Below are 15,148 nucleotides of genomic sequence, written 5' to 3'. Positions count from 1 at the left end.
AGTCTCCATGTCCATTCCGTCTTTGCCTTCTCTGCCAAGTAGCAAAGGTGCCAATTAGTGTCGTTTGGGAATGATGTGAAGATGGCCGCCATGAACGGAACAGAGCAGAGGTAATCAGCTCCTCACACACAGGCCCCTAAACTATGAATGGACAAATACTTTCCAGAGCGATGCTGGCAGCCTAAAAGTGGAAAGGTTGTGTATATCCCCGTGCCAACCCACTGACCTCTTAAGCACCACCACTCGCTGGATGCATAACCACCCAGGCCTAGCACTGACCCCCACACTGACCTTGATAAGACAAAGACGTCGAGAAGTGATGCCATGGTTGTCAGACGGTACCACGTGGTTCCAATCCACCAGTACAGCAGCCCAAAGAGCCTCCCTGTGCAAACACCAGAGTCACACCAGAGAGAGTCCATTACACAAAGGGACAGAATCCAAACACACAGGCATAGCACACAGAAGAAAAAAACATCCTCGAGTCGTTTCCCTGCATGGTACACACCTCTCTCAACCTCAAAAGTGTACTGCTGGGTTCGGCAAATCCTGAGCTCAAACTATAGGAAGAGGAAATGCTAAGAAACCGAAGGCCTGTGTGGAAAGGAAGCAAGCTGCACTCAAGGCTGGCTCTACAATTTGAAGGAAATTTACTTTTCAGGTTAAATAAAAATCCCCCACGCCCTGGATGAGCTGACCAGCACACACCTTATAGTCACGTTTTCGTTCCTGTACAGTTGGGCCAAACACTGTAGCCCTTGAAAAACTGCACCATATTCCAAGAGACAAGACACGTGGCTTCTCCAGAGCAGGCTCTATCATCATCCAAAGTTTAGAAAGAATTTCACACCACAGGCATGAAATTCTGGGCAATTACTTTCTACCTTGATGTTAATTGGTTTCCCCTCAGTTACATTGTAAACCGGTACGATAAGACCTAGTCTTGAGCATCGGTATAGGAAAAGAAATTAAATAAATAAATAAATAAGTAAAAGACAGGCAGGAGCTCATCAGGCCGTGCGCCCCTCTGAACAGTGTCCCCAGCCCCAAATGATCCCAGGTCCTCGGAACCTGCTACTGAGCCAGCCTTTTTTTTTTTTTTAAAGCCTGTGGCACGTGCCCTCCCCAATCCAAACGGCTGGATTTTATATCCAGCTTCGCTGCAGCAGCAGAGATCGCTGAAGCCACAGAGGCTCGGCGGGATGGGCCAACCGGGGCCTCGGGTGTCCATGATCACTGCTGCAATGGGGCAGTGCCCTCACACGGAGGGAGGAATTTGAAAATCCCCTTTCTAGGCACCCAGAGCAGTGTCCCGCTTTAACTGATAACGGCTAAATTAAACACAACTGCAACAGCAAGAGATCAAGGCCCGCTCAAAGGACTTAAAAAATACATAGATAAATAAAACAAACACACCCGGGAATTAGGCTGAAAGAGTTGGCTTATGTTGTGTACAATCACAGCGTTCCCACAGACACGGGGGCCTGGCTAACAGCTACACAAGCTTCTCACTGCTACACAAAGCTGGAAACCCCCACACACACACACAACACTAAGTTGTCTTCCTGCCTGCCGTCATCCAAACAAACAAACAAATTAGAGGCAGAGTTGCCAAATGGCTCCATTTCCCCCCCCCCCCCCGAGATTAATCCAGGCCTAGTTTTAACCCACAGCACACACGGACTCGTAATTCTGATGACCCCAAGGAAAGCAGGCTGGCACTTCCATACACGCGGCCTGAGAAAACCAAGACAGCGCAAAACGGAGGTAGCTGATCAGCCTGCGAGTAGCAGGTATGTACTTTAGGTTGATAACAGGTTAGCTACCACTCACAAGTGATGCCTGGCTTGCCCATCACCTAAAGACCTTAGACAATTTAAAAAAAAACAACCCTCTTTTTTGGTTGTTTTGCACATTTATGTTACTTTGCCCATTACAACACATCTCAGAAAATAGGGGCAGGATGGCTGGGGCGGGGGGGGGGGGGGGGGTCCTTCATAGAAAATTTTCAGTGAGAGAAGAGGCAAAAAACTCCATTCTCCCACACCTTTGACAAATAAAAGTGTCAAATGATATAAACTTAAAATGAACCAGAAATTTATGTTTCAAATGGTGAAAGGTAACCATGCATGGCTCTCCAGAGCGAATAAAGGACTCGCTCTGGAGAGCCATGGGCCCTGGCTCTCCAGAGCGTGTCCCGGCCTCCCAAGATGCCATGCAGGGGGACAAGGCATCACTGACCCGGCTCTGCTGCTGACAGCGCAAAATGGATGCGTCCAGCCGCAGCAGCAGAGCACACCCACTTACACCTCAGCAGATTCTGATGTAACTGATGTTAATAACTTGTCCTCCAGAGACGCTAAACAAATCACAAACACCTTCCCTTCAAGGTCGCTCTGACAATCCCAGGGCCCACCAGCTGACCTGGCAGCCCTCACACTAACCTGGGGAGGTGGCTATCAGCCACAGGAGAGAACCGGCCCGAGAAATCCAGCTCCTCACACCAGAACCGGATCCGTTAGCATCCAGGGAATAGTGTCCTAAGAAGGAGGGAGAGTCAAATTCAATATTCCCATAGGGATTCTGGCTTCATGAGTCTTTTTATGAAAATCTCAGGTAGATGTATCCAGTGATGTGAAAATGTCTAGAAAATGAACAAATACTGAGATCCAGGGCCCATAAATGCAACTAGTTACAGGTATAACCATCCCAAACTGGTTTCTACCCTGACAAAGCAAGCAGTAGTAGTAGATAGGAGATTACTCAGTCCTGCAGCATCCAAGGGCCATTCTCCTTGCAGGCTCTAACTAGAGTCCAGCAGGGGCAACGTGGAGCTGCTGCTGAGAGGGAAGGCTGGTGCGGCCCCGGCAGGTAAAAAAAAACAAAACAGAGCACTGCATGCGCTGCCCCGCGGTGAGGGAAGAGAGGAGTTTCACCTGCAGCACAACACAGCTGTCGAGCTCAGGAAGGAAGGAGGTGCCCATTCCACCTCCTGCCAGAAGGCGAAAGAACCGCAGGCGGGGGAGGCAAAAGAAGAACAGAATGGGAGAGAGAGACAGAACACAAAAAAAGAGGGGGAAAAAACGTGTCAGCTGGAAACAGATTAAGGCGAGGAAGGAGGCAGCGCTGCTGTGCATGATCGCTCGGAAACCAATCGGCCGGGATAACGGAGAGGAATGGAGGTGGGGGGGGGGGGGGGGGGGGGGATGAGCGGTATAAAGCCCTCTGCTTTGCGGGCCAACATCCTCTTAACATTAACAAAATGCACAGCGAGAGAGAGAGAGAGTCTCGTTGCCAAGCACACTGTCACAGGATTAGTCCAGATTTATCTTTTTCCTATAAAGTAGTCCCCTGAAAGTGTGCATGCCCTTCCTACTTTTAAACACATATTTAAAAAAATAAAATGCATTCTGGAGGGGGAGGGAATATTTCAGAAACTATGAATGCAAATTTTTTTTTTTTATTATTGTTTTATCAATTTTTCTAAAACATCCAAAACAGAACTTGTTGATCATTCCCCAGTCTTTCACAGATGAGAACATGAGTTGCACAGGACATCCATGATGTACAATCTGAAAATCCCGAGAGTGTGTTCAAGGGGTACAGCGAGAGAGAACATGTGCCATTTCCCACCTCGGTACTTGAGAAGACATTTTTATGTACTGATGTGCCTAAGAAACGTATTTCACTTGTTTATAAGGCTATCACTGGCAGTGTGATGGGCGCCAATCCTCCTCTATCCTGTGTTCGACAGTGGAATAGGGAGTGACCTTTACAATTGGAGGATGATGATTGGAGAGTTCTATGGCAATGGGCTCCCAAAATCTCACTCTGTTGCCGTAGGGTGGAGTTAATGGTCAAGCTACTGCATCGTACTTATAGATACCCCCCTCTATAATGCTGCCTCTCTCTCCAGGTTCTTCTCATTTATGCTGGAGAGGATGTGGGCTGGAGAGCTCTTTCTACCTTATGCAGTGGTCATGTCCCCCCTGGAGAGGTTTGGATGGGGTGGGTGTCAAACATTTTGGAAAAGGGGATTCACTTCATACCGGAGCTGTCTCTTCTGTGGCTCTGGAGAAATAGGATCCAGCTGACCCCACAGAGGATCTTAGCTGGCCAGCTTATTATACATGCTGGGAGGTTCACAATAGCACCATTATGGAAACAAGTCACTACTACGGCAGTATGACACAAGCAGATTTATGACATTGCGCTAACAAGAAATTGACATACAAGCTGAAGAACAAAGATGGGATCTATGATAATGTATGGAAATGCTCTTGAGATTATTGTAATGTGGCTAACAAGTAGTGATGTTATAAATACTGGCATGACAGCTATAAATTAATCATCCTACTTTATATATTCATTTGATTTTGACTTTGGTGGCTTTTATCCTGCACATTTAACACTTGGGGAGGAGTTCCTTGCTACTGATCATCTATTGTACCTCTGCTTTCCATGCAATTGTAATGGAATACTCTGTGTGTTGTACTACTTGTTATTAAATTGGACCAGTCTAGACCAGTGGGTTACGCACACCAACCAGCAGATGGCAAAGAGTGATGACACTCTTTGTATACCTCTATGTTGATACCAGCCTGCCAGTATTTCTGTGACAAGCTAACCGTGGATAACAAATATAATCAACAAATAGTAAAATTAAAAAAAAAAAAAAATCACAGTTATTTTAAAGCAGTGGATGTCCAGAAAACCCAAAAGAATAGTTTCTGAAGAGTAAAAATGAAAAATCACTCACCTGCAGCAAAGCCTAGATGTTCACTGTGCTTCATATTGCCTCCTTTGCCTGCAAAGACATCTTCTAAAGGCAGACAATGAAATAAAGGCACTGAAAAGACCAGCAGCACAGGGAGGATTCTGGACCAGTCCAAGTGGATTCAAGGAAAGGAAGTTATCAGGTAAGTTCACCTTCCACTTCATCCAGTTGGATGTACCCAAGTTGCTCCCTTATAGGGCAGGATGCTGCCCAACTCCCTTACAAAACTGCCAAGGCAAAGGAAGCATCCTCTCTAGCTCTGACACCCGCTTAACAGTTCTCAAAGGGAGAGACCAATCTCAACTCTGTTCATGAAGTCGCCTGCAGCTTTGTGAAGCAAGCCTGTAGCTATTTCGGCAATGGAACACCGGAATCCACACAAAGTGCCATAATCACTTCATTAATCCATTGTGCCACCATAGCCCTAGGAGGCCATTTCTCCCTTTCAAACTCTGATATATACAAGACAGATGTTGGAGAAATACCCATTCCAGAGACTGTTTGCAAGGGTGATGATTAAAATGAAATGACCCGAATCACGGTAAATCTGGAAGATGTAGTAGGTCAGATTGACAAACTGAAGAGTAGCAAATCACCTGGACTGGAAGGTATACATCCCAGGGTCCTGAAAGAACTCAAAAAATGAAATTTCAGATCTAATAAGTAATTTCTAAACTTTCATTAAAATCATTCATTGTACCTGAAGACTGGAATGTGGCCAAGGTAACCCAGATATATAAAAAGGGCTCTAGAGGTGATCCGGGAAACTATAGACCAGTGAGCCTGACTTCAGTGTCGGGAAAAATTGTGGAAACTGTAATAAAGAATTAAATCACAGAACATATAGATAAGATGATCTAATGGGACAAAGCCAGCATGGATTTACCCAAGGGAAGACTTGCCTCACAAATCTGCTGCATTTTTTTAAATGAATGATGTATTTAGGGAAAAAAGCCTTGCTGTAGTTACACGATGTTAGGTTCCATATTAGGAGCTACCTCCCAGGAAAAGATCTAGGCCTTATAGTGGGTAATACATGGAAATTGTTGGCTCAGTGTGTTGTTGTGGTCAAAAAAGTGCACCTGGGTTTAAAAAAAGGTTTGGATAACTTTCTGGAGGAGAAGTCTATAAATTGCTATTCATCAATAAGGAATAGATACTGCTTGTTATCAGCATTAATACCTTGGGATCTATTTAATGTTGGGTACTTGCCAGGTACTTGTGACTTGGATTGGCCACTGTTGGAAACAGGATACTGGGCTTGATGTATCCTTGGTCAGACCCAGTATGGCATCTCTTATGTTCTTATGATGATCCAACCTTCTAAACAGTCTTGTGACCTTGAGACATCATCCAAGGGAAGAAGAAAGACACATTCTGTACCTGCTTTTTGTTCACCAAACAAAGATAAAGGAAATCAGCTGACTGAGATGGAATTCTAAAACAAGTTTTGGAAGGAAGGAGAGAACCGTACGAATGTGAACTCTGTCTTTTGTAACCAGCAGTAAAGGTTCTACTCGTTTAAGTGTCTGCAACTCTGATATCCTCCGAGCCAAAACAGCAAAGAAAAACATCTTCAAGGTAAGCCGCCATAGAGTGTCAGACTGAAAAGGAGCAAACAGAGATCCTGCCCAGATGGCCAAAATAGCATTTCAGACTTCAGGACAGGAACTGAATTTGAAGCAGAGGCCTAACATGCTTCACACCCCTCAAGAAGCGAGACACATTTGGAGTAGAAGACAATGGTCTATCTAGAAGAGGTCTCCTTTAGCAAGAGAGCTAGCTGCCACCTGTACTTTCAATGTACAGGTGGAAGCCAAGCCTATAGTAAGGCCTCCCTGCAAAAGAAATCCAAAAGCAATGGAACAGACATGCCCCCAGGAGTGCACTGATGACCTGGGCACCAATCCTCAAACACTTTTCATATGCAGACAGGAGCTAAGAAAGTGGAAAACTTTCAAACCTTCAGGATAGTAGCCACCATAGCTTGAAAATAACCTTTCTTCATCAAATGGACCCTCACAAGGACCAAACCATAAGACAAAATCGATCCAGATCTCTGTATAAATATGGGACCCCAGGACAAGATGGTTTGAGAGATGGAAGTGTTAGAGAAGTGCTGCAAGGCAGACACCATAGGTCCTTATACCACAGTCGATATGGCCAACCTGAGCCAGTAGCACTACTAGTCTTGGATGACAAACAATCCTTTGAAGTACCATGCCTATCATGGGTCGAGGGGGAAACACGGATAAAAGTGCTGCTATTAGCCAGTCCTGTATTAGGATATCAGACCTGGATGAAGGAAAGCCCTTCTTTCAACTAAAAAAAACTTGCACACCTCCACATTTATGCTGGTTGCCATCAGATCCAGCCCTGCAGACCCCATCTGACGACAATTAGATCAAAGCGTTTTTAAGAGAGACCATTCCCCGGGTCCTTTACATGACGACTGAGGTAATCTGCCTGCACAGTGTCTATGTTTACTCTTAGATACCACCCAAAGAAGAAGCAGGCCTATCTCCAACAAAACCTAAGGACTCCTTTACGGAATATGTATGCCACCACTGGGGTGATGTCAGCCATTATCCTAACCGCCTGCCCTAATATTCAAAGGAAAAAATTCCAGGAATCGCCTTGGCTTCTAACAGGTTGAGGAACCAGCAGTGTCTTCTGAGGTCCACTGTCTTGGAACAAACCTGACAGACTGGCATCCAATATTACCAAGATCCATACTGGAGCCGCCCAGTCTACTCCCCGGTCTAAGTGCTTGTAAAGTATTCACCACTGCAAGTTTGTTTTGCTGACTCCAGCAGCGTCAGATGCATAAAATAGTCTTGAAATGGGAAATTCCATCTGGAAAGCAAGACCTCTGAAGAGGATGCGTGTGCGCTCGTGCGCACTCCCATAAGCCCAAGATTCCAATCTGTCACCATAGATCCAAAGAATCTGTAGGTAGGATCATACCAGTGGAGACCTGGGTGACCCAGACACTTGTATTTGGTCACACAACTTCTGAATTCTCTGGTCTGCTAGACGAACATGTCTTATCGTCGTATCAAACTGAGCTCTCCGACACTCCCGGGTCGAAGACTGCTGAAGATAGGTCTCATGGAAATTGACCATCTATGTCAACTCCTGATGGTAACTATTACTGACTGGCTGGTGTGCTCTCCTGTTATGACTCCACTCATATTAATTGCCCAGATACGGCCAGACCAAAAAACGTTTTCCTTGCGCAGCACTGCAGCAACCACGACCACCACCTTTAGATAGGTCCTTAGAGTGGATGCAAATTAAAGGCCAGCGCCCAAAACTGAAAATACCAACACTGCAAAAAAAATGGAGGACATGCTGAAGATCCTTCCAGATTGGAATGTGAAGACAAGCCTCCTCAATGCAGGTCAGGAGTCATTACACATTTTATTTCTTTTGAGAGATTCCAAAATGATAATGCTTAGGTTACCGAGCAAATGTCCATAACAATCAATCAATCTCTGGAGATCTGCATTCAAAGTCCAGACAACCCTTTCCCCACAGTATAAGAGAAGGAATTGACTTACTCATACTGGCCATTAAGGGATTCTATATAGAACTGGGAATTCCACAGTTTCCGCTTCTGCAAGGTTAATTGCCCGCGGAGATCGATAAAACAAAAACATGGGAAGCCAGGTTGTCCAAAGAAGAGAGACAGCATCAACCAACCTCAGTCCAGGGAAAAAGTTTCCCTGTCTCCCACTTTCCACTAAAGATATTCATGAAGGAAACCAATGCAAAAGGACACCCTCTGCTAACAAATAGTTCTCTTCTTTGTGCTGCCTTCCGCCCTGCATCTCCCCAAGGAACCAGAAGGACTGCAGTCAACTTCAGGGATACTCCATGACCCATGAAAGGGTCTATCAAACATCTGAAATATTCGATCCAGCGAGAGAGAGAGAGCTGCTACAGTAGAACCCGGTAATACAATTTGCAGGGCCGAGAAAAATCAGCAATCAGCAAAAATTTTGCAATCACGAATAGAATATCTATTACTTGCTTTAATAGATCCTGACCAGACTGGTTTCATTAAGGGCAGACACTCCACTGGTAATACTCGCCATTTATTTAATATTATCCATATGGCAAATACATTTTAAGGTTCCTGGTATTTTTTTATCCTTAGATGCGGACAAGGTATTCAATATAATTTCCTGGCAATCCATGTTTCTTATTTTACAACTTTTTGAATTCCCGCCCCAATATATTTCTTGGATTAGGGCCCTATACAAGGCACCTCAAAAGCCAGAGTACTGGTGAATGGCAAGTTATCTAATTCTTTAAAAATTTCCAGAGGTTCTAGGCAGGGACGCCCCCTTTCCTCCTCATTTAATTTGGCATTGAAACCTCTTGCCCAACAGATCAGGGAGGCGACAGAGGTTGCAGGTTTTCATGTCGGCTCTGAGATATAAAATTTCCTTATACGCAAATATATCTGACGCAAGTGCGGAAATCTGTTCCGGCTCTTTTATCCCTGATTAGGCAATATAGTGTTATCTCTGGCTATAAAATTAATTATACTAAGTCAGTATACTTTCCAATTGAACCTCAGGATCATCTTGTGCAAAGGGTGGGGGATTTTACTTTAGCTAATACTAGTCTGTGATACTTGGGGATTCTGGTCCCTAATCTTTCTGACTTGTATACTTTGAATTATACCAAAGTACTTTCTCAATTATATTTGAAATTGAAGCGTTGGAACACATTTCCCTTATCCTTATTGGGTTAAAATGTCTGTACTCCACCGATTACTGTATTTGTTTCAACATCTCCTCTGTCCAGTTCCTAAAGAGGCGTTTCAACATAGCCTGACTTACTTTCAGTCTCCCACTCGCTGAAAAGTAAGTCTATAACAGACTTATGAAACGGGAAAGACCTTGTAGGACCTCTAAGGCCCACCATAACGGTATCCACCGCACCCAACCCAGAGTTCTCCTGAGGGGTGTCAATACCCAGCTCGTCCAGAACCGCAGGTATAAGAGGGGTTAGCTCCTCTCTGTGGAAGAGTCGCACCACTTTGGGATCATCACCCTCGACAGCCAGCCCCTGAACTGAAGAACGCTCTGTGCCTTGATCCCCAACATTGGAATCAGCCCCTGGGGGGGTCCTGCCTGAGCGAATTGTCCTGAGGCAAGTCCTCAGAGGAACTGTCTGTCGGGGGTGGGGGCGGAGTGGCCCACCGAAAATGCTGGGCCCTTGAGCCCCCTACCTCCTCCGGGGCACTTGGTCTCTTCACCAAACTGGGAAAGGCTCCCCTGTCCCCTTGTCGCTTAGCTGACCTCTTGGCCTTAAAGGCCTTATCGATCAGTAGAATGAATTCCAAAGAAATAGAAGAAAAGGAGATATCTGAACCCTCCTCAGACTCATCCCTGCTCAGAACACGTGGCCCTTTACGAGATCGGCCCCTGCCTACGGCGACAACAGTGAAGGGTATTCTCCCTCCCCCCCAGCACACGCGGGAGACTTAAATGCCGACAAAGTGGCCTCCATTCCCACGCTGAGCGGGAAGGGATCCTCAGGAGGCTGCCGCACCGGAGAGCACCCACCAGGCTCCCAGCGCCCACTCAATTTTAGTCCCGATCCGCTCCCCAAGGAGTCCTCCCCACCAGAGAGACAGCAAGAGCACAGGCTGCCGTACATTGCCACAGGATTCGCAGGCCATACCACATGGCATGGCTGACCAGAGAAATGCGGCGAAGCGGGAGCAAAGAGGAGCCACCAGAGAGCCGCTCAAACTGAGCCGGAGCGCGAGCACATCGGAAATCGCCTTTTGTATTTTGTCTTTTTTTTTTTTTTAAGAACTTCATAAAAGCGAATAAAAATAAACACCTCCCTGGAAAAGGCAGCAGGCTCTGTCCGTTTCCTGCAGGGTGAATGAGTCGGGACCCTCGGTGCCAACCCTGCCAGGCGCCAAAGGGATGAGGGTTAAGCAAAAGTCCCCGACCCCGAGCCCCTCTGCCTCCAATACCAGGAAGGATAGTCCACCTGGGACCAGACTGCCCTCGGGAGGGCAGCCCCCCCCCCCCCCCAAACTAAATGGATTCGACATCTTACTGATCATCTCTATCAGGCTGCTAGGATAGCTATTGCTTATTACTGGAAACCAAAACCTTAATTTGAACATTGGAAAAGAGTGATTGCAGAAGTGGCCATTATGGAGCACACGTCCTACACTCTTCATAACACTGCGCGGCGCTACAAACCCATTTAGAGACTACTTTATTGCGAGGACATGTTAAGCTACTCATAATATTATTATTTGCTAGAATGTATCTTCCTTACTTTTGTTTTCTCACGATATATTTGATTTCTCATAGTATTTTTCTGCATTTCTGTGTCTCTAAATAAAGAGTTTAAAAAAGAAAAATGGAGGCTTTACCACTTGTACTTTCAGCCACAAGCAGCGCAGAGCGCGGTTTCTCCCACGCTGTGCAGCTGCCACCATTCCAGGCATTTCCCTGGAGTACCCCGGGTTCAGCACAGCTGACCTCCTCCTTTTAGAATCCCTGAACAAAAAACTCCTCTGTCTTTTTTTTTTTTCAAAATTTTAACCCCAGTTTAGCCTAAGCAGTTTAAAGAGAGAGAGACAGCAAGCACAAGAAAGGACTTGGGGGGAGAGGGGGGAAATGAGCAGGAAACCCTGCACTCCGTGGGACACTATTGCTGAACCGAAGAAGCGGCTGGTGACTGCAGTCTCCTTGGGTCAGCGCGCTCAGTGCTGCTGTTTTGTTTTGTTTTTTTCCCCTCTGTCAACACTCCAACTGCCCCTGGCTTTCAGAGCTGAAAAGAGAAGAAGGCCTTAGCTTGCCCTCAGTTCTCCATGGGGGTCCAATATGGCTTCCTTTCCTGGGTCTAACAAGCGGAAACCAAAGCAGCAGCAGCAGCCTGCCAGGCAGACCGGGTGTGATCATGACTGCAAATTCCCTTAGGGAAAACCTGCGTTGACATAGCTGCTGCCACAGCAATGTGGCAGGCACCGTGATTCCGAAACAGGTCTCTCAGGCCCCCAGGAAAGGAGGGCTGAAGTACCCTTCACTGCTCCACAGCCTTAAAAAAATGGTCACTGGTGCTCCTCACCAAAGTGGATACAGACGAGCAAAACTTCAGCCTGACGGAGCGCTCAACCGCAGGCCTCCCACAGACTCCCTGGCTCTGCTGCTGTCGCGGCCGTTCCTCACACCTCCCCGTGGGGTTCTTATCTTTTTTTCGATTGCCCTGAGCAAGAGACTGAGTCCCCAGAAATAGAAACAATTTTGTTCTCTGTTCTGGCTACACACCCAGGCTCCCAGTGACTGTGCGACCCTGAAAACTGGCCAAGCAACTCCTGTCACGGATCCCAGCCACCGAGCAGCAAATGTTTCTCCTGTAGGATTTTTTTGTTTTTAAACTTTATTGCTGCTTCACCAAAAACTGTCCAAGATTAAAAGGAGAAGTGTAAAGAAAAAAGGGACAGCCTGCGAGCCAGCAGGGATGGAGGGGGAACAAACAGAAACAGCTGGAAACCTACCTGGAAGCCCCTGGTCCTGATTAGCTATACCAGGAGAGAGAGAGAGCACAAGGCTGTCCCAGGCTCTGATGCTCGCCTCCCCCCCCCATCAATTTAGCCAAGAACCCCATTCAGAAGAAAGGCAGACCAAATCTGTCACTTCAGAAGTCCCGTCCCCCCCCCCCTTGTCTATTTTCTTATTCAGCCTACCAGGTCATTGTCCATAGCATGAAATGCTTGCCTATCATCTGCTGGAGAGAGAGAATACTGGCAGGCTGGTGTCAGTATGAAGGTATATAAGGACTGACATCAGCGAACCTGTTGATCTCTGTCTCCATCTGCTGGTTGGCGTGATTAACCTATTGGTCTGGACTGGTCCGACTGGATGAAGAGGAATATCACAATACAAAGATAAAAAATGTTATACAATTTATCTGCTCTCAAATTCCTGCTTCTATTGCTCAAAAGAGATCATCCTGTTAGATAGCGTTCCTCCATACAGCATGCATTTTTGGAACTTAAGCACACATGCATAGTTGATAATGCCAAGACTCTGGGTACTTTATGCCATGGGTTGACACCATTTCAGCATACACAAGTACTTTTAGCCATTTTTCAAAGACAACTTCTGCAGGTAGCTTGAGTTTGAAAATTGGGCTGGGTTTGTGCAGGACTAGAGAAAAGGGTGCAGGATATCAGAGGCCCATTAATTACAAAGAATAATGATTCGGAATAAGCTAACGCCATCATACTGCACACATCAGCACTGTGCCAGAGTTTGGAAGGAGGGGTGCAACTTAGCCAACTGAGCAACCTGATTTCTAATTTCTACTCTACATCTCTCATGAGGAGCGATCCAGCCCTACCTGTGTAATCCTCCTCCGAAGAGTAGCCGGATGAAGATCCGTACAGGTCGTAGGCTGTCTTTGCATCCGATAATCCATTGGTAGTACCGCCATATGCGCCAGCTGTGCTGCTGTGTGCGCCATCTGTGCCGCTGTATGCGCCGGCTGTGTTGCTGTATGCGCCATCTGTGCCACTGTATGAGCCGGCTGTGCTGCTGTATGAGCCAGCAGTGCCGCCGTATGCACCGGCTGTGCTACGCCTCTTCCGAACCAAGTCAGCTTCCTCTGCCAAGAAATGAAGCCTTTAGTTAGCAATGGGTCAAACGCATGCCATAGGCATAGGAGGAAAGAAGGCAGCTGTGCACAGGCAGGAGGGAGGGAGAATGAGCGAGCAGGCAGGAACAGCTTCCTAGGCTGAATTCACACTAATTAAGTTCACGACAGAATAGATGTTCATGGGTTAAGTGTCACACTTCATAGGGCTGGTACTCTGCGACACCTGCAGAATGAGGTAGTTTCCCCTCGCGGGATACCTTCAATAACTGTACATTAACTAGAGCAGGATCTATTTCCCTGTTGGCCAAATTGGCAGAACAAGCAGTTATTTTTGCAAGTGATTAAGTTTATTGATGAGGGTAACATCAGTTCTTGTTTCACTGGCAAGGGGGCAAGGCACCCCATACCTCAGGGGCCTCTGAAACCAGGGGGGGATGGTCCCCTCAGGACCTGACAACCCCCTGGGAGGCGGGAGACTGGTCCTGCAGGTAAACCACTGCAGTCCTCCATCCCAATCGAACGTTAACCTTTTTTCTCTTTTTAAACACTACTATCTACAACTAAACAACTAGGCCTCAGCACAGACTATAGGTTTTGCACCCTCTCCACCTGCTAGGAGACAGAAGAATACTGCCGGACTGTAGGTGGCACCAGCCTAGATAAGGCGGAGTTTTGTTTGTAAACGTCTGTCTCCATCTGCAGAGGGGGAGCAAAACCCAGGAGTCTGGACTGATCCGGGTACGTACAGGGAACTGATAATTTCCCAAGTCCAGAGTAGATTTAGTTCACACCTATTCATTGGTACTTCAAGGTGAGTTACATGCAGGTATTTTCCTGTTCCCAATCTAAGTCTGTGCCTGAGGTAATGGAGGGTGAAGTGACTCTACCAAGGTCATAAGGAGCATCCATGGGATCTGAACCCTGCATTCCCTGGTTCTCAGCCTGCTGCTCTAATCACTAGGCTACTCTTCCACTCCCGAGTATTAACCAGGGCCTGGTTAGTTAAAAATAAGCTCCAACTGAACTCTCAAAAAACAGGGAGGTACTATAAATTGTGGAAAGTCCCTGACTGATTTGCAATATTCCCGATTCCAGAGGCAGTAATATTACCAGAAAAGGAATATGTCTGTAGTTTAGCTGTCACTCTTGACCATGCACTAAAACTAGATGGGCATATAGCAGTTGCTTACCTGTAACAGGTGTTCTCCGAGGACAGCAGGATTTCAGTTGTTACACATGGGTAACATCATTGGATGGAGCCCTGGTCCGGAACTTTGTTCTCAAAAATTCTACATCTTTCACATTTACCCTTACTGAGCATGTGCAGCTGTAATCGTCACCCTGCCCCCTAGGCAGAGTCCCTCAGTCCGTGATATAGCTCATACAAGGAGAAACCAACTCCCAGGGGAGGCGGGTGAGTTTCGTGAGGACTACTATCCTGCTGTCCTCCGGAGAACACCTGTTACAGATAAGCAACTCTGCTTTTTCAGAGGACAAGCAGGATGGCAGTCCTCACACATGGGTGATTCCCAAGCCAGAGGCTGTCTGAGCGGGACAAAATGGGAAAACGCAAGTTGCTGAAAGCACCACCTCTCTCCCTTTTGCCTCTGAGGCAGCCGACCCACAAAGGGGTCCCTAAGCGGGAAAAGAGTTGGGATCTACAAAAAGAAAACCATAGAACAGACTGAGATACAAAACTCAGATGCATAGCAGAAGTGCTAAGGCAGG

General features: G+C 46.6%; 1 protein-coding gene across 1 annotated transcript in view; it reads right to left on the bottom strand.

Annotated features, from left to right (window-relative positions):
* Positions 1-15,148, bottom strand: part of SUN2 (Sad1 and UNC84 domain containing 2) — a 157,870-nt gene that overhangs the window by 107,645 nt on the left and 35,077 nt on the right. Inside the window, exons 4-6 of the mRNA XM_029590197.1 lie at positions 13,166-13,429; positions 2,445-2,540; positions 292-385 (exon numbers count right to left, since the gene is read on the bottom strand). Of these exons, the coding sequence (XP_029446057.1) occupies positions 292-385; positions 2,445-2,540; positions 13,166-13,429 (454 nt within the window). The remainder of the gene's footprint in view (positions 1-291; positions 386-2,444; positions 2,541-13,165; positions 13,430-15,148) is intronic.

Source organism: Rhinatrema bivittatum, chromosome 2 (genome assembly GCF_901001135.1).
Source record: "Rhinatrema bivittatum chromosome 2, aRhiBiv1.1, whole genome shotgun sequence".
NCBI classification, from domain to species: domain Eukaryota; kingdom Metazoa; phylum Chordata; class Amphibia; order Gymnophiona; family Rhinatrematidae; genus Rhinatrema; species Rhinatrema bivittatum.
Note: the sequence above shows the minus strand (reverse complement) of the source record. Positions and strands in the feature narration are given on the sequence as shown.